The sequence below is a fragment of the Pseudorca crassidens genome, chromosome 5, assembly GCF_039906515.1.
Source record: "Pseudorca crassidens isolate mPseCra1 chromosome 5, mPseCra1.hap1, whole genome shotgun sequence".
In the NCBI taxonomy this organism is placed as follows: domain Eukaryota; kingdom Metazoa; phylum Chordata; class Mammalia; order Artiodactyla; family Delphinidae; genus Pseudorca; species Pseudorca crassidens.
In genome coordinates, this window is record NC_090300.1 from 144,565,183 (window position 1) to 144,589,121 (window position 23,939).

The 23,939-nt window shown below is 41.0% G+C and overlaps 1 protein-coding gene across 3 annotated transcripts in view; it reads right to left on the bottom strand.

Moving 5' to 3' along the window:
- DSCAM (DS cell adhesion molecule) overlaps nt 1-23,939 on the bottom strand; it is a 754,308-nt gene that overhangs the window by 612,765 nt on the left and 117,604 nt on the right. For all 3 annotated transcript variants that reach the window (XM_067739530.1, XM_067739531.1, XM_067739532.1), the window contains exons 2-3: nt 16,580-16,897; nt 5,755-5,901 (exon numbers count right to left, since the gene is read on the bottom strand). In XM_067739530.1, coding sequence (XP_067595631.1) covers nt 5,755-5,901; nt 16,580-16,897 — 465 coding nt within the window. The remainder of the gene's footprint in view (nt 1-5,754; nt 5,902-16,579; nt 16,898-23,939) is intronic.

Sequence of the window (23,939 nt, forward strand, 5' to 3'; positions counted from 1 at the left end):
GTAAAATTAAAACGCAAGTGCCTTGGAAAGAGGGACCATGGGCTCACAGAGCTCTGCGTTACACGAACAGAACACAGCAGGCAAATACTGCACCGCCCACCGCAGCATCACCCCCCCCTCCCACCCGCTACAGTCGTGCTCCTCTCTCCTTCCCAAAGAGCACAGAACACATCAAATCTGCTTTCAGTTTAAGTCTGCTGAAACGTGCTTAAGGAAAACCTTGCCTCATATATACGATGTAATTATTTTTCCCATCCCAAAATGCAAAGACTTTCTTAAAAGATCACTTCTTTTATGAAGTGATCTCCCCTGGAAAAATCATGAGAAGGTGTGTGTTCTTGTAACGTCTGCCCATATGGCTCTCACGGCACTCACACCCCACATAGCACAGTAATCTCTCCCCTGAGCTCCCTAAAAGCAGAAGCCATCTCCACGGGGGCCTGGAGAGGCAGATGCTTCCTAAAGCATAGGCCCTGCCTTATCTATGATGACCAGACCCAAGTACAGCATCCAAAACCCACAACAAACGTTTCATGTGAAGTGCTAGGCTGAGGTCCTTTGATATTTAACGTGGGCAGAAAATTGTTCACTTTTACTTGAAATACAGGAAGAAGATGATCATCCTTGGACTTAAACTCATTGATCCTAAGAGATAAAATTCTCCTTGAGTCACATCACTAATAGAGGCGTTCAGACGGGAGATACTGAAACAGAAATTTGGGCCAGTGCAAGAGAGGGAGGTAGATCCTCTGGGAATGTTTGCGCTTCCCATTTTCCAAATCCGGTTACCCTTGGGCTGTGTCTTTGATGTTAATGTAGCTAAACCCCCAGGGAGACTGTCAGAATTTTATCCGAGGAAAACAGACAGGGAACGCTGGGCTCTCTGATTGCTGGCCTCCTTAATCGGGAAGAAATTCACAAAAGGCCATTCAGTGAAACCCGGCTGTAAAGCTGTTGATATTGTTCTTTTCCAGGATGGTGTCCTACATATCCATCCCCACATCAGCAGAACCTCCCACAGTGCATCCCTACTCAAACTACTACATTTTTAAAATTTATTTATTTATTTATTCATTTATTTTTGGCTGTGTTGGGTCTTCGTTCCTGCGTGCGGGCTTTCTCTAGTTGCGGCGAGTGGGGTCTACTTTTTCATCGCGGTGCGCGGGCTTCTCATTGCGGTGGCTTCTCTTGTTGCGGAGCACAGGCTCTAGGCACGCGGGCTTCAGTAGTTGTGGCACACGGGCTCTGTAGTTGTGGCGCATGGGCTTAGTTGCTCCATGGCATGTGGGATCCTCCCGGACCAGGGCTCGAACCCATGGCCCCTGCATTGGCAGGTGGATTCTTAACCACTGCATTACCAGGGAAGTCCCCACAAACTACTACATTTTTATTGGGTTACATTAACATCTGATATTCAAAGGATCTCATTTTTGCTTAGAGGAAGAGAAGTGATAAGTGTGCTTTAGAAATGCATTCAGGCCTCATCATGCTTGTTTTTCCTGGCTTATTTCAGGAAGGCAGTAAGTCAGGGGCCATCATATTACTAGAGGACTTTACATGCACGGTGTGTGCCTGTGCCTGAGATACTTTGTCTCCACACAATTACAAGCCTCCTATCATCCACTGCTGGAGTCTGAGAGTGAAGGTCAACCACGGGGTGTCCTGGGGCCCAGGTAGACAGCAAAACAGAGGGCACAGCAGCATCAGATGCAATGAGCCTTTCCTTCCCAGGGGGAATTATGAGATTCCTTCCCTTAGGCCTATCCTAGCTCTGCTGCTAAAACAAAATACCACAGATGGCGGGGCGGGGGGCTTAAACAACAGACATTTACTTCTGACAGCTCTGGAGGCTGAAGTCAGAGACCAGGGTGCCAGCATGTTTGGGGTGTCGTGAGAGCCTTCTTTCGGATTTCTGGGTTGCAGACAGCCACCTTCTCACTCTATCCTCACATGCTGGAGAGAGAGCTCCGTTCTCCTCTTACAAGGACACAAATCCCATCATGGGGGCCACACCCTCATGACCTCATCTAACCTTAATCACCTCCCAAAGGCCCCACCTCCAAATACCATCCCACTGGGGGTTAGGACTTCAACATGAACTTTGAACACAAACATTCAGGCTATACCAAGACCACAGAAGTAGTCCTTCTGAAGACTGATCAAAATAAATGAACTCATTTACATTTCTTAACATCAGTGATCTAATGATCTCACATGACAAAGAGGCACAACTTGATTCCTGAGCCTACATCCAGGCCAACGCAAAACCTCCCTGGGAAGAAATCAGGGCATGACCCAACGTGCATTAAGCCAGTGATGCCACGGTCAGAACGGCCTGTGACACCACGCTGCTCCCATGGAAACCCAGACAGACCGTGGCTGGTGCGCTCACCCCGTGAGAATATAACGCAGTCCCCGATTCTCTCAACCAAGATAAAGGGCAAAATTAGTATGCTGTGCCAATAGAAGCCTTTGTGTTTCTTTTTATAGGAATACACACACCTTAAATTTCTTTTCCTTTGAAAAGGAAAGCCTAGACAACTGATACCCATTTACCTTAGCCGACTACCCAAGAGCCCTGGCCTTGAGCCCCAAGGCTCATCTGCTAAAAGCAGGCCTTTGCTGCTCTGGTCCCCCAAGCTCTGGCCCCATGGGGCTGAGCAGTGGCACCGGAACGTCACCTTGGTGGACAGGCCTCGCCTGCACAGGGCGCCGAACCCCCTCTTGACTGCCCCTAGCTCTGAGCTTTCTCAAGGCAGCCCCACCAGCACCCCTCTGGTCCTCCCCCAACCTCACAGCACAAGGGTCCTCACACAGGCCTGTTTCATAGCTGATCTAGGTCCTTGCTTTTCTCCACCTAGAGAATCAGAAATTCAGGAGATGGTCTGGGCAGAGTAGATGTGCTTTGCTGGGACAAGCTTCCCGGCCAGGCTTACTGCAGACCCAGGGGAGAGAGGCAGGCTGACAGCCACTGACCATCTAGCCAAGCTCAACAAGGAGTTTCAGGAGCCCTCAGTTTATTTACAAACTGAGATGAATTCACCTTGTACATACAGCATCCAGGATGTTTCTGCTGGACTCAGAGCCAACTCAGGAAAGGCCTCTCCGTCCCTGGGACCTCTGTGCTGGGCAGGGTTATCCCCTCCAATCTAGACGCCCCAGTACTGCCCCTGCCACCACTCAGCTCTTGGGACGCGCTGGAGGGAGGTCCCAGCCTCCTCCGCACAGCCTCCCTGCCCCCTACATGTGGCTACCTGTGCCCTGCCACACTCTGAGCCCTAAGGAGAAATGTAACCCTTCTCCATCTAAACCACCCGAAACTGGTTTTTATTAAGATTCCTACTCTTTTTAACCATTTTGTCATTTCCAGTGGCATCATCACCTCCTTCCCTGGGCATTTTTGCAGCCTCAGAGGATGGGGCTCAGGCACTGGGAACAGAGTCTGACAGTAAGTGACAGTAAGTTCCATTACAAGGTGTGATTCCAGACTTTCTACTTACAGATCATAACACCGCTTTGGGGCCCCGTCCTCAGGTTGAAATACCTGAGTATAAAAATATCTCTTCCTGTATGTGTCTCAACCTCTCTCTCTCTCTCTGCCACGTGCAACATCTTGGGGATAACTTGTGTTTGTTTAAATAGCTTACTTATAAACAACAAAACCTTACTGTGGATATATTCCTTAATGAGGTAAAAACCTGTACAATATCGGTTTTCTGATACTTTTGTGAAAAAAGAAAAGCCCACAGTCCATGCTGTGTTGTTTTAAAAATTTTGCCAAAGGATAAAGCTCCAACGCATGACTGAGGAGAGGACACGGGGTCAGCAGTTCATATCGGCAAGGTATCAACTGTATGCATGGCAGCATCCCCTCCACTGACCAGATACACAACTCCTCTTGTTTTATTTTAATTAGGTTCCTGTTGCAAGGAGAAAAAAGTCTATTCACATAGATTACAAAAAGATGAAAACTGAATAAAACCATACCATTAATTAAAGATGTCTGGGAAACATAAGGATAGAGATACAGATATATAGATTAGATAGATACAGATACAGATGTAGATCTATAACCTCACGGTAGATACTTCTATTTCTCATCCATGTTTCCAGTTCTCTCCTTCCAGGCACATGCCCCATTGGGGTCAGACATGGCCATGTGACTTGCTTCGCCAATTAAATATGAACAAGAATGACATCTGTCACCTCCAAGGAGAAGCACTTAGAGGCAGTTTGTCATTCTCCCCTGCTCTCTTCCCCTTCTAGGGCAGACACTGAGGTTGCGTATTTGATGGCCCCTGAGTGTGGAAGACTGCAAACATCACCCCAATTTCTCCCCTTCCCTGAACCCACAAGCCCCCTGCTGTGTACTTTTGAGAGCTCCTGACTCTGATTCTGGGCTCAGCCAGACTGACTGTCATCACATCTCTCCAACTGCTATCAAGAAACTAAAATGACCTCTGAAGCAAAGCAAGTAAGACCATTAAACAATTGAAATGTGCAAATAAAATTGTACAGGTGAGTCTCTATTCTGATTACTGCAATCACATTTCAGGTCTTAAGCTTAGTATTTTTTCAACATTCTAAGTTAACAAATTACTATGATTAATTAACATAACAGCAAGGGATTTATTGTTCAGTAAAGTGTGAGGGACTTCAAATTCACTGTAAAGATGGTATTACGGAAAGCCAAAAACATCTATTACATCCTAGTTCACTGTAATGTGCAATTTAATTTTTGATTTGTGTGATGGTTTAGTGACTTTTTTTAATGGTCCTTGTTGTAATAGTAACCTATACTGTCCAGCAAATCGATAAGCCATATAAAAATGCTCTTTCACCATGGGAGTTCAGTTCCAATTTCTTACCTCTGCAAGCTGACACAAAGTTGGTGGTATTCAAGAGTTACAATAAATTGTGTGTGTGTGTGTGTGTGTGTGTGTGTGTGTGTGTGCATGCTCTCACTTGCACACATGTGCACAGGGAACATGTAAAGAAAAGCAATCATTTATACCATTATACCACATTCAGTGCTCATCATGACTGTTTTCCAAAAGTATCCAACAGGCATTACCCAAAGATGTGCAAAACAGAAAAAGTGAGCCTAGTGTCTGCATGGCCTTTCCAGATAAGTAGCAAAAGGACCAAGAACTCAGCTTAAAAACCATGAGAAAAGAAGAGCCACAACTTCTTAGAAGCTAGACTTCAGTGGTACCATTTCTAGATACCAAAAATAAACCAGGAAATTAGTTATTTACATATATATACAGATATAAATAGACATATATATTTCAGTGCTGACTACATATTCCAAATAGAATCTTCAAGAAAGAGGCCACATAACTCTGAAGACATTTGAAAAGGTGAGAACAGCATGAAATCAGGGTTTCCATTTTCCAGATTATAGAGAATATCACGATACCAGCCCTGAGGTCGCTCACAGACACAGTAATCCTACTTTCCTCTTTCCAGGAGCAGAAATAAAAACAAAATTTCCTTTTTAAAAGTAACAGAATGATTATACGCATAGCGCAAGGAACTAATTTCTATCCATCGGTCCATTCACTGCAGAATATCTGAGTCGAGCCACATAAACCAACAGAAAACACCGACATCACATTTAATCACACAGCAGCGTCAACTTTCCGCATACTAATTCTTAATTATGACGCGCATATAGATGGAGACACAATTCGATACGCAGAACAAGCTGCGAGCCCCGGCGCCCTGCGCCCGGGAAGCCCACTGTCCTACCTGAGATGAGTGAGACGGTATCTTTCTCCCATGAGACGACAGTGATGTACGCCTCCACCGAGGAGGGGATAATGCACTTGAAGACCGCAACATTGCCTCTCATGGTTTTCTGATCCTCCACACGGACTGTATAGGGCTCCCGTAAAACTGGAAGGCAAGAAGAGGACCCCGGTAACACACACAGGCTCATTCCGAGAGGATCCCATCTGAATATCACATTGTATCTTACACGTATCAATTGCATCAAATATATTTATTGGAGAAAAATTTTTAAGAAACCTACATTTCATGTCTTAAAGACTTTCATTCTGTTAACAATAAACTACACTAAGAACTAAAAAGCATGAGTATATCTAAAAGCAGTTAAGCTGCTCTCTAAACACATCTGGACATGGGAAGTAGTTTCTTAAACAGAAGTTATGATGATGGGAGACTTCCCTCCATGTCCTCTGAGGACCAAGGAAAAAATGTCAGACTATCAAGGAAAAGAATTAAAAAATCAAGAAAGGCAACCTCTCCTGGGAATCCTCGAAACTAGGTGACAATTAAAACAACTCTTCCTAAGTAATTTTTATGACAGTTGCAAAGCAGTTTTGTAAAGAATCATTCTGCTTCCTATCACTTAGGGAAGCGTGCTGATTAAGGGAGCCTGCCCAGACATTCCCAACAGTAGGAGTAGCCCAGAAAGTGCCCAGAGGGGACTTCCACAAACTAGATGTCTAGGCTAGAGGCAAGGGGTGCAGGGATCCAGTGCCCACCCTGCAAGCCCAACTGCCTGGGTTCAAATCCAGGCCCTACCACTTTACAGTGAGCAAGCTCTCTTGCCACACATATAATGGGAATTTTGATAAAAATATCTACCAAGTAAGTCAATTTTGATGATTCAATCAGTTAACGTGGCTAAAGCGTCCGGAACCATGCCTGCCATGAACAGTTTGCCTAAAGCTACCTGGACCCACACCATCTCCTGGTGTGGGGAAGACCTCTGCTTCCAGGATAAGGAGACGTGGGTGTGTCTAATCCAGGTTATGCCTCCCTCCAGCTCTATAAATATGGGCGAAAGACTTCTTTCTCCAGTTTTATTTCCTCAAATTTGAAATGAGGGGTTGGGATAGGAAGATTCAAGGTCTGAATTCTGTAAGTCTATGATTTTTCTAAGTTATCCACAGAGACAACTTACCTTACCATCTAATTAGCTCTCTGAAAGTTTTAGTCATTTATTGGACAAATATGTGTCAAGAAAACTGGCCATGAAATTAATTTCAAAAGAAATTAATATACCAACAGATATAAGAATGAGTTTCTAAAGGGAAATCTCCTAATAGGCAGACGTAAATAACGCTCCAGAAGAAGCACTTTTAAGATCGGTGCTAGCTCTGTGATATGCCAAGTAGTTTAGTATCAGAGTATGTCATTATTAAGAGTATTGATAAGAGGATGGCTCCCAGTACTGATTTTTAAATATTACTATATAATATTTTCCCAACTTGGAGAATTATTTTCATTCCTATCCCAAACCAGAGAGACTTTCAGAAGTTTAGGAATCTTTTGAGACCCTCATTCCTGCACTCTTTGTGCAATATGATGTGACGGTCCAGGTGGCAGTTCCACATCCGCAGGAGGTCCACTGGGCAATCGTTCAGGGTACTCAAGAAACATCACTGTTATACGCAGAGGGGGAAACTGACTTTGTACACAAAAACACCTCGATAAATAGCCCTTTTGAGGGAGTGGAGGTCTATAGTCATAAATTGGAAAGAGGCAACAAAGAGACAGATGAATTAATCAAACTCATCAATGAATGAGAATTTGGTCCTAGTGGGAGAATAGAAGACAGAAAATAGGAAAAGGAGCAGAGAACAGAAGAGAACAGGGGGCTGGACAGCATGGCAAAGGCCAACAGAAAGAGCTCACTATCACAGGGATGGGGTCACCTAAGCAGGTGTATGAGTCCAATTTAAGTTTGTCTTTGCTGATGTGTGTTTCTAAGCTATAAAGTCACTCCATCTCCCCAAACCTTCAGTAAACAAATGGCAACAAATGGCAAACAAATGGTGGGGGAATTTTTAATGGAAATCAAGGAAAGGAGCCAAGTTCTATGTCTCAGACAGGAAAGGGCGGGGACAAGAGAAAGTACCTACAGAGAACGGGAAGTGGGCAAGAGGCTTACCCCCAGCAAGTTGCTTGCTAATGCACTGTGGTGCTGCTAGCCTGGGGCAGAGACAGGCTCCACCACACTCCACTGTGTACCCACTCCACCCATACCTCTGCCCAGGCCTCCACTGGATGCAGTGTGCCAGTGCTTGCTGGATGGGGCAAGGAGGAAGAGGCTGCGAAGGGCTCAGGGCACCAGGGATCAGAGGGGCAGCAGTGGCCACTGGGTGGGGTTAGGGAGGTGAAGGCCCAATGGGGCTTGGGGCACCCAGAGCCTGAGGAAAGGGTGGCTGGGAAACCACCCCAGGTGGGGTGGCATGAGACAGGACTCTCCAAGAGCTGAGAAAACAAGCCCCCAGAGCATGTTCCATTCTCCCACCACACTTCACTCACGAAACACAAATGGAAAGATAGAAGCATTAGTATTTCAAGATGGCAACAGGAGAGCTTGAAGCCTGAGCACAGGGCCCTCAGCCTTGTGTGACCACCCTCGCCCCATCCCATGAAGTCAGCCCTGATCCCAATCTGCCTATGCAGCAATCAGAGGAAGTGGGAAGATGGGATGGAGAAAGTTTGGAGCACTGGGCATTGCCGAGGAAGGCAGGTCCTATCCTAAGAGGTTGGATTCAGATTGCTCCCAACCCCCTTGATCCTTATGTCTGAAGTGATAAAACATAAACAAATGCCCCAGGGTAGGATGCCTTAGGTACACCAGAAGACTGTGCAGGTAGGAGGGCTTTATGCCCGATGTCCATCCTATTGGGGCAATGGTTATCTGAGGCACAATGAGACCCTAAGGCACAGCATCACTTTTAGAGAAACTGGGGTGGGGGGTTGCTCTTTTATTTTGTAGCTGATTACTTAACTTGGGAGATGCTTTAAATATTCAGTTACATCTTGAACACACCCTCATGTCAAGGACTGCTCAGGGACTAAGGAGATCCTCACACTTTATGGAATAATTAACTGAAGAAAGAAAGAAAATTCACATGGCAGAACACCTGGAAGAAAACAGGCAAAGACTGAAGTGCACGGTCCCGAAAATGACTGAAGGTAACAGGAGTTCTGGGAAGGAGGGAATCTGGGTGCCTTGAGCTGTCCCTGAAGGACCAGAAGGACTGAGGAGGCAGAGAGGAAACAGGGAGAAGAGGAAAGGTGGAAGTGAGCACAAAATCTTCCAGAGACTGAGACACTGGTCCAGTGCTGTTTAGCCAAACCAGCCTCCCGACCACAGCCGCTGTGAACGGCCAGCAACAGGCTCACGGAGGCCTCTGTGTCCTTCATCTAAATAACATCTACTTCACACGGTTGTGCAGTGAACACAGAGGATGTCTCTAGAGGACCTGGCACAATGTCTAGCACATAACCTGTCTGAGTCTCTCTGACTGCTGGCCGGAGAAGCCACCTTGAGCTGAAGCTATCTTGAGCTGAAGACACTACAAGCTCTGGAACCTGCAAGAGGGCCTTGGGAAGGGTCCCGCAGCCTGTGTCCCTTTGATTCTGGCTTCATCCTCCTCTTTCCCCACAGATAGGCTTCCTCTGCTTTTCTGGGCCACGTGGAAGATGGAAGGTGCTTGGCCCACAGTTCCCAAAATCTCTCTCTCAAGATTTCAGTTTCAATTTCAGAGGACACAGGAACTGACAGACTAGCTTGGTTAACTGCCCTCCATCAGTTCAATCATCTGTGACCAGGGATTCAAGACCATTTTGCATGATGTAGATGCAAGAGACAATTAAGGGGGTTCATGTGGCCTCTGCGCAGAGAGGTATATAGATGCCCACCATATGTGCAGCTGTTATTAGCTACTGTTATTATATGAACATCAAGACAACCCTAATAGGTCAGACACGTGCTATCACTGGCTTTTTCTTAAACCAACTTTAAAAGATATAAGTGACATTCAATAAGCTGCACATATTTACTGATGTTTTAACACATGTCCATACCCATGAAGTCACCACCATAACCAAGATAAAAATAGATCCATCATCCAAAAGTTTACTTATTCTCCTATGGAGTCCCCCCTTCCCATCCTCCTTACAGGCAACCATGGATGTACTTTCCATCATTATAGATTAGTCTGCATGTTTTAGAGTTTATATAAACGGGATCATATAAGACATATATACTTACCAGGCTTCTTCTATTCAGTATAACTACTTTGAGATGCCTCCCTGCTACTGTCTTATCAATAATCCATTCCTTTTCATCCCCTTGTGTGGATAAGTAACAATTTATCCATTTATCTGGTGATGGACTTCTTTCACCCACTTTTGGCCATTACAAATAAAGCTGCTATGAACATTCATGTAAAACTCTTTGTGTGGACATAGGCTTTGGGTAAGTACCTAAGTATAGAATGGATGGAATATATGGCAGGTGTTTGTCTTTTCAAGAAACTAACAGTCCAAAGGGGCTGTACCATTTACATTCCCACCGGAAGTTGACGAGAGTCCCAGGTGCTACATATTCTCACTAACACTTGGTCGGTCATTGTTTTTAATTTTAAATATGCAGAGGGATCTATATCATTGTGGTTTTAATTTTCATTTCCTTCAAGGTTAATGACGCTAAGCATCTTTCATGTGCTCACTAGTCATTGCATATCTTTTCTGTTGCTCTACCTCTCCAAATTGCTAACCCATTTTTTAAAATAGGGGTGTTTGTTTTCTTATGATTGAGTATTTAGATTTCATTATATTTCTGGATAAAAGCCCTTTAACAGATATATGACTTGGAAGTATTTTCTCCCAGGCAGTGGCTTGCCTTTCTAGTCTCCTAACAGTATCTTTAAATGAGCAGAAGTTTTTAATCTTGATAAAATTCAATATAACAACTTGTTTTATATGGATTTAACTTTTGGTGTCACATCTAAGAAATTTTTAGATAGCTCAAGGTTACAAAAATTTTCCCCCAATTTTTTCTTTAAAAGTTTATTGATTTATATTTAGATCTATGATCCATTTTGAGTTAATTTTGTATACAGTGCAAAGTGTGGACTGAAGCTTTTTTGGTTTTTTGCACATGGATATAAACATTTTCCAGCATCACTTGTTAAAATAACTTTCTTTTTTCACTCAATTCCCTTTGCACCTTTGTCAAATTTCAGGTGTCCATGTATGTATGGACCAATTTCTGGATTCTATTACTTATGTTTATAATAATTATCTTTATAATAAGTCTTAAAGTCAAATAGTATTAACCCTCTTAAATTATTATTTTTATTTTTCAGAGTTCTTTTGGCTATTCTTGGTCCTTTGTATTTCAATATAAATTTTAGAATCAACTATTAATTCCTATTTGTTAAAAAAAAGGCTGCTGGGTTTTCACTGGGATTGTATTGACTCTATAGATCATTTGGGGGAGAACTGACATCTTAACAATACCATATCCTCCAACTCATAAAATACTATTTCTCTTCTTTATTTCTCTCAGAAATGTTTTGTAATTATCAGTGGAAGTGTCTTCCACATCTTGGGTCAGACTTATCCCTAAGTATTTCTTGTTTTTTGATGCTACTATAAACAGTATTTAAATTTGTGTGTTTGTGTGTGTTGATCTTGTATACCACCATTTTGATAAACTCACTTAGTTCCAGTAGGGTTTTTTTTGTAGAGGCCATCAGATTTTTTTTTAAATTAATGATTGGAATCTACAAATAAAAACAGATGAATTTTTTACCATCAGGATGTCTTTTACTTATTTTTCTTGCTATATTGCATTGACTGCAACCTCCAGTACAATGTTGAATAGAAGTGGTGAAAGCACACACCTTTGCAGTCTTCATATTTGGGGGAAAGCACTTAATCATTCACCACTAAGTATGATGTTAGATGTAGTAGGATCTTTTTATTTTGTTTTAATCAAATTTCTCTTCTACTCCTAGTTTTCTGAGAGTTCTTATTATAATAGGATGTTGTACTTTGTCAATGATTTTCCGCACCTATTGAAATGATCACATGGTTTTTAATATGTTAATGTGGTGAACTGCCTTGATTAATTTTCAAATGTGAAACCTACCTTGCATTCTGGAGATAAGCTCTTTTTATATGTTGTTGTATTATCCTTTTTATATGTTGTTGGATTCAATTTGCTAAAATTTTGTTTAGAATTTTTACACGTATATTCATGAGAAATATTTGTCTTCTTTTGTTTTAGTAACGTGGTAATGCTGATCACCTAAAATAACTTGGGAAGTAGTCTTTCCTCTTCAACTTTCTGGGAGAATTTGTGTAGAATTTTTATTATTTCCTCCTCAAATATTTGGTAGAATAAACAGTGTATCCATTTGAGCCTGGAATTTCATTGTAGGAAATTTTTCTATTACAAATTCAAATTCTTTAATAGATATGGAGCTATTCAGCTATTTCTTCTTGAATGAGTTTTGGCATTTTATTTCTTTCAAAGACTTTCTCATTTTATCTAAGTTATATGATTTATTGACATCTCCATGTTCTTAAAATTCTATTATAATTTAAATATCTGTATAATTTTGACTACTATAGAATATTGATGATTGTACATATATATTGATTATATCTGTAGAATAGTAATGTAACCCCTCTCATTCTTGACATTGATAATCTGTCTTCTCTCTTATTTTCCTCTTCAGTCTGGCCAGCTTACCAATTTTATTGATGTTTTTCAAAGAAACAACTTTTGGCTTCAGAGATTTCCACTCTAATCTTTATTATTTCCGTTTTGCTTTTATTGGTTTTAATTTGCTCTTTGTTCTGGAGTTAAGACCACTTGAGATCTCTATTTGAGACCATTTTTCCTTCCCAATGTAAGTTTTTAGAACTATAAATTTCTCCTCCTAAGCATTGCTTTAGTGGCATTCTCAAAATTATTAGATGTTGTACTTTCATTTTTATTCAGCTCAAAATACTTTCTCATTTACCTTCTGTTTTTTCTTTGACACAGATTATTTAGAAGTGCGTTATTTGGTATCCAAATATTTGGGGATTTCCCAGAGATCTTATTGTTAGTGATTCTAATTTAATTCTATTGTAGTCAAAGAACATACTTTATATGACTTATTTTTTTTTAAATTCGTCCGATTCTTGTTTCATTCATAATATGATTTATTTTAGTAAATATCTGTGTTTTCTTGAAGAGAATATATATTGTGCTATCACTGGATGGAATGTTCTGTATTTGAATGTCAATTGGGTCAAGCTGATTAACAATGCCATTCAAGTATTCTTTATTCTTGCTTATTTTCTGTCTATTTCTGGCAGTTATTAAGAGAGTGGGGGCTTCCCTGGTGGCGCAGTGATTGGGAGTCCGCCTGCCGATGCAGGGGACGCGGGTTCGTGACCCGATCCAGGAGGATCCCGCATGCCAGGGGGCAGCTGGGCCCGTGAGCCATGGCCGCTGAGCCTGCGTGTCCAGAGCCTGTGCTCCGCAGCGGGAGAGTCCACAACAGTGAGAGGCCCAAGTACAGCAAAAAAAAAAAAAAAAAAAAGAGAGAGGAGTATTGAAATCTCTAACTATAAGGTTTGATTCGTCTGTTTCTTCTTGCAGTTCTATCAGCTTTTACTTCATGGATTTTAAAGTTCTCTTATAGGCGCATATAATTTATAATAGTCATACCCTCTTAATTAATTGAACTTTTTTTTACAAAATGACCTTCTTTAGCCCTTGTAATATTCTTTGCTCTGAAATATACTTTGTTTAATATTGACATAGTTACTCCAGCTTTCTTCTGATATTTTCTTTTAATTAGACTGATTAGATTGATGATTTGATTTCTGTCTGTGTGCTGTTGTTGTTTCAGATAAAAGGGTACATTTTGTCTCTGCTACTCGATCTCGGCCATACGCAGAAGCCCCAGTCAAATGTTATTAAGCACAGTTCACTAAGGAGGAAACAATCACTAGAAATGTTTTGACTTGACCAAGGTCATATAGCTGATTACCGTTTGCTAAGTAGAAATGCGGCATGGGCAGGGCAGTACTGCTTCAAGGGATCCGTGTGCCTTTCACTCCTTAGAACAAAAAGGGCAAGAAAGTATTTTATGTGAAGGAGAACTAGGATTGCTGATTAAGGAGACAAGATGTATGAACCTTCCCTGTTTTGTTGACAGTCAGACCTAAGTCAAAGTCACTGAAAACTGTTAAGAATAAGAATTCCCTGTACTTACAAAGGAGAGATGATGAAGCCATTTACCTAATGGATTATTCCAGGAAAATTCCAATGCCAACCTAGAGGCACACAGACATTTCAGACGACCCGATACACAGGAGGATACCCCTGAGTCAGTGCTCATTCCACTCAAACCTGCACTACAGCCATCACTGGGTAACATACACATCCCTCACCTGCCCTTCTGAACAGCCATCCAGTTTTGTACTAGCATCTACATAAAAGTGATGAAACCAGATTTTCCAGCATCCAATAAATAATCTAAAAGACTACTACAACTATAATGTGTTCATAGTAAGAAGGAAAATTAAATGAGAAAGGTAATTTCAATGGGGCAACATGACTATCCATCTTGTAAGTTCAAACTGACAGAGCGATCATGTGTATGATGGGCCTTAGATGTCAAGAATAACAGCACACAGACAGAAATCACATAACTCAGTGGAAGGGGCGGGGGTAGCATAGATGCCAGACAAGATGATGGAACTTCCATCCCTTTAAAACCTACGTGGTCATGCAAAGACAATCAATTCTATAAGAAATTTAGAAAATATCAGTTAAAAAAGCATTTAATTCTTTTATCTGACAGGAAACCCAAGACAGAAATAGCAGATTCATACAGACAAGTATAGCTGTTTGAAGTTCCAGGTTTTACTATAAGTGGTACTTTGTAGTTTATGAAGATGTTTTTATGACACACCATTAAACTTGTTAGCCTGCCAGGTAAAAGGCATTCGCGATGTCTCCCTGTTTGTCAGGTTTAGAAGTTCCTATACAAATTTCATTTGCTTCATTTTAATTATTCGGGGTATCAACTTTTCATATCTCTTGATGAAAGCCAACCTTTTTCTTCCTTTCTTAAATGCATTTTTGTGCATGTCTTGAAATTCATGAGCATGTCATGGAGATCAAAATATAGCCGGGAAATGACTAGCTAGCAGAGTGAGTCACGGTCTAATGTTTGATTGCTTACATCAAAGAGATCACATGCAGGAATTCAGAAACATTTCATATTTTGCTCGTGTTGTGATGTCTTCAAACGGCACCTCCACACTTGCTGCAGAAATTATTACAAAGTTCCCCCCAGCTACCTGGTGTATACGTCAATAGTCAAGGTCACATTCTCTTTTCCTAGTCACTCCATTATGTCAGTTTACCATAGGATTTGAAAGCCTAGGCTTAAAAAAAATAATAAAAACGCTGCTTTCTAACTGGTGTCTAATTGTGTGTATGTTTTGGGGGGCTTTAGTAAATCTATAGAATGACACAATATGTCCTGTATGTACGATTTTTGACGTCTGTGAACCTCAGGCTGTATTCCTGGTTTGGCTTGTATCAATGGCAATGAAAATACAGTGTGATGTTAAAAGGAACATAACCAATTCAGGGTTTAGTTATTGACAACATTCCAGCAACATGTGACACAGTCAAAAATGTTAAAAGGGCCCTTTTTATTTCACAAGGAACAGAAGAATATTAGACTGATGCTATTTTACTGACGATAAACATTGATGCTATGGTTTATTCCAGTAAAATTCCTTGTCCTCTGTTCTTCCTTTGTCTTCCTCACTCCCCACACTGCCTGCCTCTGGGACAGAGTTGGGTGGGGAGGAGTGAAGAGGGAGACAGGAAACAAACACAATGAGCTGGACGCACTGAAAGTTTCAGTCACTGTATCAACTGGTCAAAAGACAGTAAGTCCAGAATATAGTTTAGACCTTACTAACTTGATATCACTAATTTCAAGTTTTAGTTCCAGCAACGTAAGGCACTCCAAAATCCAGTCAAAAGATGCTCTGACATCTCAAAGCATCCATCAGTATCACACTGAATGGATGACAGGGTTTTCATAGATTCTCAGCTGATGATTCTCTCTCCCCAATTTTTTACAATATACTCAGCCAATGTCATAGTGACTGGGACAGAGGCCAACTCTCCATTATAAACTTTGACCCAACTTTATCTGTCCATTGTCTGACTCCCTCATAAGGATGATGTCCATGAGGCCATGTACCAGGCCTTTTTACCCATCTACTCCCTGCACCTGGCACAGTGTCTGAATCAAAATAGAAGCTCAAGGAATATTTGTTGAGTGACAACATTAAAACTGACCCACAAATTGTACTGCAAACTTAATGTCAGTGCCACAGCAGGATTTTCCCCACTTCCACAGTGTTTAGTGATTTACAGAAATAGAGTTGCAAAGGTTTACAAATGCATTGAATGCTTTTTTGACGTGTCTTGTTCAAATAGCAGAAATGTTGAATAAAATCAGTCAGCAAAAAGCTAGAGGTGATATTTGCAGGCCTGTGCATGTTTGTTTCCCTGAGGAAGAGAACCACTAATTTCGAGTTTTCATTCCAAAAATATAAGGCACTCTGACATCTCAAAGCAGCCATTAGAAGAGTGAACTAAGGATAGGATTTTCATTGGTTCTCAGCTGATAGCATTTTAGTATTTGTCATTGCCCACCTGGACCCCCAGCAGGCAGAGAATGAAAAAAGGTTGAGGAGCCGTACTCACCAGCCTTGATGTGGACATCCTGACTTCGAATTTTCCCTGAAGGATTTTCAGCTGTGCAATAGTAAGTATTATCATGGATTAAGGTACTAAAGCTTGAAGGAGGGAAGGGGAAAATTTGGAGAGTGCCGTTGGGGTGGACGTGGCGGATCCCGGGGACATCGTAGATCTCCTCGCCCGTTGCTAGGTACCATCTGAGAGACACAGGAGGGATGCCTGCAGCAGGGCAGGGCACCAGGGTCCCCGTGGTGCTCGCAAACACTACCTCTTGCAGAGATGCATTGACAAAGTAGAGGCTGGAGTGAAGGTCCTCACTGAAAACTACAAGAAGACAACACAAGAATATGTCAGTAAAGTGTACCTTCTGAACTCGTCCTTCGATCAATGGCATCAAGAGGTTATTCTGAGAAACAGACACGAGGCTCAACTAAAACCAAATCATTCGAAATTGCTCAACCTACTGTGGACAGAGAGGCACCATCTTCGTAGTTTGTACACGAGTTACATTATCCTGGGTCTTAAACTTTAAATAGATTACTCTTCAGCTCTATGTCCCATGCCCTGTTCTGTCTCCATGGTACTGACCACTATTGGAATTTATATTGGGTTTTGTATTCACTTATTGTCTGTCTCCCCTTCTAGAAGGTAAGGCCCATGAGAACAACGTTGTCATTTGCTCACACTATTACCTGGGGCACAGAGCAGAACATCCCGTGGCGGCTTAAGAAGAAGAAGCTACATGACTGAATAACTAGATCCGGTTGCTAGGATCAAATTGCTCTGGTTGCAAGGTACATTGAGAGCTAACGTTGAATGAAATTAGCCACAAATTTTAAAAATTAAAATTGAAGATCATATGTAAAGCATTTTTAAAAGGACAGTTGGTTTTCTGAAAATCAAGTCCAATCAACAATGCATTTTATTATTGAAAATATTTTGCAATGATAAAGAGAACGTCAACAAAGTATCATTCAATTCCACCAGCCTATGGCAGATTCTGTTCCGATTCTTCTCTTCTGGCCCATCCACCTACATGCCTATATAATTATACTACGTCATAATGTGCACACATGAAACACGCAGTTTTTACAGACTCTGTTTCATACTCATAACATTGTTTCGTACACATAATGCCATGTTTCACAGACTTCATTAAGTACAGCTGACCTTGAACAACACTGGTTTGAACTGCGTGGGTCCACTTATACACAGATTGTTGTCAATAGGAAATACTACCGTATTACACCACCTGCGGTTGGTTGGATCTTCAGATGCAGAGGAACTACGGATACAGAGGGCAGACGATAAGTTACAGGCACCTGCACAATTTATATAATGTGATTTTCTTAACTAGTTCCTTGACCTGGGCTACTTGTTTCTAGTTTAATTACCACAAATAAAGTGTCTGCAAATGTTTTCATGCATTTATTGACTGCTTACATTGCCCTCATTTACAGTTGTAGAGTGTCCTTTACATGAAGCAAAGAAACTCAGTTTCTGGAATCCAAATATTAAACAAAAGGCGTATAAATGCCGTGAAGACCTACCTTTTAGACACTGGTGTTTATATATGGCTTTCTGAGAACAAATGCATACCAGGTCACATAGTCACAAGAGAGTAAAGAAGCCCTAGACATTTGGAATTAATCTCACTGGGCAGAGATGAGTGTAACGATTACTGAGTGCCCAAGCCATGTCAGGCAATGTTATGAGACTTGAAGTGTTATTTCATGTACTCCTAAGCACAGCAGTCCTGCCAGGTGAGCCCAGGCTCTGCTTCACAGAGGATGAGGTGGAGACTCAGGGGGGCTGTCACTGGAGCAAGGATTCAGGGTAGGAGGTTGCAGAGCCAGGATTCAGTCTCCCTGATGAAGATTTTATTTCATTGCATGGCTGCCTTTATTGTACAAAGCCAAATCGTGGGGAAGCTGTGTTCATGAGATTTGCCCTACTCCAGATAGCTTACTTGGAGATCCACCTGCTTTCTCTTGGTCTCTGTAACTAGCGGTGACCACGAGTTTGCCCACGGCCCATGCTGCCTATCTCTGAGCTGGCAGCAGAGTGAACTCCATTAGTCAAAAAATGGCAGAGAAAACTACACTTCGTAAAAGTGACAGATTTACTCTAAGAGAAGACAGGCAGGGGTATTCATCAAGTAGTAACTGTTTGATGGTTTTCTTCCCCAACCATAACTAAAGGCTTTAGCAATGCTCCATAAATCAGAATATGGAAAGCATTGCTAACTGAGAAATTGGTTCAGACCAGAAGCATAGTTAATAGTTAAACATTGTAGCTTTCAGCTCAAATAAAAATGCTGATAGTAGCACTGTGGTTTTGAGCTTTTTAGGAAACTGACATCACCCCAAACATATTGCTAGGAACGAGGTAACTGTCACTCTTGAGGCTAATTCCACCTCAATTCTTTTTTTCCCTCCTCCCCGTTACTCTTCTGTCAACTGAATTGTAGGCGATTCAAACTAAGTAAAATTTAGTTGTATTTAAATTTATTCCCTTGTGTCCTAAAAGTGGCCTTGTTAAGAATAGCAGTCTTCGAAAATGTGAATGTATGTAAGAAATATTTCTTAATTAAATATATAGTTTTCTATTGTCAACCACATTCTAAGAGCCAGCCTAGGAAATTACTTAAATGACTGTGAGAAAAATGCAAAATAAATGTTTAATCCTAGTAGTTAAAGAAATAAGTGACCTATGGGGGATTACTGTCATTTCTCCTTACAATTTTTAGATATTTCACATTAGTCTTTCTATTTCGCACCACTGGGTTTAATAACATAACATAAACTCACTTTCTAAGATTCACATCATATGGTCACAGGCAAAAGAAAACCCAAACTATATTCCAACAGCCTTTATTTCTTCCATCTAAGGGACCATCCATCTGCTTAAATAATAGTACTTCTTTTTATGGAGTGCTGAATGCACTTTAAATACAGTAACATTTGCTCCCTCCAGTAAGGGCATGGGCGATCTTAATGTGAATTGTAAGTGTGTGTGTGTGTGTGTGTGTGTGTGTGTGAAAGTTCCTTGAATATAACTGCAGTTTATTAACTGAGAGCTAAACAAAATGCTTGGCAGAATTTTGTTGTGAGATTCAAGGTATAAAATCCTGGCGTACGAATGCTAAGGGCATAAAAGGAAGGGGCTTTGGAGAATTGTTTCTTCGTTTGCAGATTTCTCCATATTTTTTTATCGTTATAACAGATGGTATAACCAAGACTCCCATGACAAACATAAAGGAGAATGTTACACTAAAAAGAAAAATAAGTCAATATTGCTTTCTTTAAAATCCACATACGGCAAAGTGAAAAGAAGAAACATGGGAGAAACTTTGCAGGAAGCAATGATACAATCAGTTATTCATGTGACAGTATTTATTGAGCACCTGTTATATACCAGGCCTTGTGCAAGGTCACAGTTACACATATTTTCAGGAGTCATGCTACTGCTTTTAAGGAATTTTTGGTCTAGAGGGTACCATGGTCATGTAACGAGATCAGCGATAATTATATATTTTGCTGAGTGCTGTGACAGAGTTATCAACAAAGTGCTACAGATGCATAAATGATAGAGAAACTAACCCAACCTGGGGAAGATAAGGGTAGATTCCCAAAGGAGAGGGAAAAACGGATTCTAGGCAGAGGCATTAACGTAGTAGGACACTGAGTTGTCATAGGCAGGAGAGAAGTGAGAGGACACTGGATACCAGGAACTTGAGGGCAAAACCAACAGTGACACAGATTTGGGAGAGGAAGCTTGAGGTTCTTTATATTCATTTATTCTGTACATACATATTCAGCACCTAGTAAGTATCTGGTGCTTGCTAAGGCCTTGGGACACACTAAGGACCGAGGCTTGGAGGGTGATCCTGGGAGCTTCTATTTCAGAAACTTATTATAAAGTCTGGATCATAAGGGGTGTCAGATCTCAAGCTAAGAGGCATGTGCTTAATTCTGAAGACGGTAGGACAAGAGGGAGCCCCATTCCTAGGCATACACACAAGCGAAGCGAATGCATATGTCCATGCAAAAACTTGTACACAGATGTTCAAAGCAGCGTTATTTATACTAGACAAATGTGGAAACAACTCCAGTGCCCATCAACTGAAGAATGGATAAACAAAAGCTGGTATATCCATGCAACGGAATTTTACTCAGCAATAGAGATAAATGAAATACTAATATGTGTTACAGACATGGACAACTCTTGATAACATTATGCTCAGTGAAAAGAGTGAGTCGCAAAAGAGCACGTACTGTGTGATTACATGCACATGAAATGTCCAGAACAGGGAACTCTATAGAGATAGAAAGTAGATGGATGGTTTACTTATGGGTAGAGGTGAGGGGCTGGGGAGAAGGGTGACAGCTAAAGGACGCAGCGTGTCTTTCTGAAGTTATTACAGTGGTCTAAAATTAGCTGTGATGAAGCTTGTGCATATCTTTGAATTTACCAAAAAAAAAAAAAAAAACTCACTGAACTGTACAAACAGATGAATATTACTGTATGTAAATTATATCTCAATAAAACTGTTTAAAAAGTCGGGAGCCAATGAAAGTTTTGACACAGGACAAGCAATTTTCCAGATTGCCGTTTTGGAAAGTGAACGCTGGGTGGGGGTGGGGATGAAAACTGGAGGCAGGAAGTTTGGCTGGGCTGCTGTGGGTGGCCCAGGCCCTCCGGGGCTTTGGTGCTGTGAAGGGAGGAGAGAGCCTAACTCTACAGGTGTGTCTGACATGGTCCGGCCAGAAAGTGTGGGCAGGGCACAGAAGTAACGAGAGTGAGGGAGGATAAGGAACAAGTCAATGTGATCCAAATTTAATAGCTTGCATGCCTGGTTGCATAGTTACACTATGAACGCAGATGGAGAACATACAAGGCAGAGCCAGCTGTGGGAAGGAAATGACAGTGCCAGTTCTACTGAAGTTAAGGGGGCACTGCCTCGGGGCCACCCACTAGCCAGCTGGGAATCGGAGTGCAAGATCTCAGACAGAGATTCCACAGTCAGGGAAGCTGAAGCCCATCATTGGGTGAGATTTATCAAGGAGACTGTGAAGAACAAGAAGAGACAAAAAAAAAAAATGGAGATGGATCCTCAGGGATAGTTAATACATAAAAGGTGAGCAAAGGATATATGACCATGGACTTGCACCTGAAATACATAATGAACTCCTCCAGGTCAATAAGAAAACCATAATCTAATTAAAAATGGGCAAAAGGCTTAGATGGTCACTTCACAAAGGCCAATATATAAATGGCCAACAAGTACATGAAAAAAAAAACACCTCAAAGTCACTAGTCATCAGGGAAATGCAAATTAAAAGCACAAGGAGTTACCACTACACAACAATGACTAAAATGGAAAAGACAGACTATATTGAGTGTCCCAAGGATGTGAAGCAACATGAAGCACATACACTGCAAGCGGGAATGTAAATTGGTAAGGTCATTATGGAAAACTGTTCCTCAGTAACTACTACAGCTAAACCTATGCCTACCCTATGACTCAACAATTCGATTCATAGGTATTTATCCAACAGAAATGCATGCGTATGCTCATAAATATTACACACTGGAATATTCACAGCATTACTATTTGTGAGTCCCAAACTGGAAACCACTCACAATATCCATCAGTAGTAAAAAATGGATAAATATATTGTTATATATTTGCACCTCAAATCATTATATAAAAATAAGAATGAACAATCTACAATTACAAACCTATTATGAAACCACAACCATAAAGTTGAAGGAGAGTAAACAGACACAACAAGAGTGCATACATTATTATTCCATTGATACCAAGCATAAAATAGGAAAAACTAATCTATGATGTTAAGAGTCAGGATAATAGTTATTCATGGGGTGGACACAGAGAATAGAAATGGCATGAGGTGGCATCCAGGCTGCTGTCTGTGTTCATTTTCTTGACCTGGGTGCTGGGTACACTGATGTGTTCAGCTGATGAAAATTTCATTTAGCTGTACTCTGTGAAATGCACACTTCTCTGTATGTATTCTATACTTGACTTAAAACATTAAATATTAAAAAAAAATTAAATATTTTAAAGAAATGGGAAAAGAGAGAAACATCATGAAGATAAAGAAGACGTTATGAGATAAGTAGCCAAAATGTTAGAGAAAATGATGCCTTAGAAACAAAAGGACAGCATTGTGAAATGTCAACCAGCCGTTTTCAACTGTGTCAATTGCTTCACAGAGATCAGAAAACATGAAAATTGAGTATATCTATTTTGAATGAAAATACCATTTAGGATCAAAATAATTTTATTGATTTCATAGGAATCTGTGAGTGTATATGCTTAGTAAAATGAACTGCTTCTATAAAGCTCTTCACAAATGAAAAGGAATATACCTAAGCCTCAGGTAAATATTATCTAGAAAGCATAACACTTAGCTGATTCTGACACTCCAAAATGTTTTCACATTTGAATAAATGCTTTGAAATTTAGTGTCATCTTGATCAGACAATCTGAAAGCAGATAAATGGATGGTCTCATAATGACTTGGAAAGCATTCCAAACATCTATGAAATAATTCCAAGTTAGGTTATAAAAATATGCTCATATGTTACAGCAATTGTGCATTTAACTCTAATATATTTCAGTCATTCTATCTATTCCGCAGCACTAAAGCAACAACAGAACTGTCCAAATAAGAACTGGATAAAACTTCATAGTGACCCAGAACTTAAAACTATGAAATTCTGTCTCTGTCCATGATAAAACAAAATGAAACAAAACAGAAAGTGGATTTACCCTCTTCTATGTAAACATTCATGCAATACAAAACAGTAAGCTGTAAAAGAAGGAAACAAATGAGATGGGGCCCACTAGCATCCAGCTTAATGCCTGGAGAAAATTCACAAATCATCCCAAAAGGAGAAACCTAAATAGAACTTGGTGGAATCTCTGAGTTGAAGCCTGGGGAGGCCACACACTGGATTTACAAAGCAAAGAGATGGAAGTTGCGTGGAGAGGGAACTCCAACAATCTGAAGAAGTTTCCTTTTGGTGAGTCTTTAGCTGTGGACAGATATTTACAGGTGTGTGAGGAAACTACTGATGCTGCAAAGAAACACCAGAAAGGAGCAGCTGGAAAATTCCTGAAGCTCACACAGGGGAGGCACTAGTTCATCTTCCATCCAGAGAGGAAAGAACTAATATATGGGGTACCAGATGGAGTACTCAGAAGTGTATGACCAGTACTGTGGGGGCCAAATTAATCATAACAAAGTTTAAAAGGGATCCCAGTATGGATTCCAGAAGGCATTCAACTGAGTTCAAGTAACTTAACTGCACAACCAACAAATTTCAATGCTGG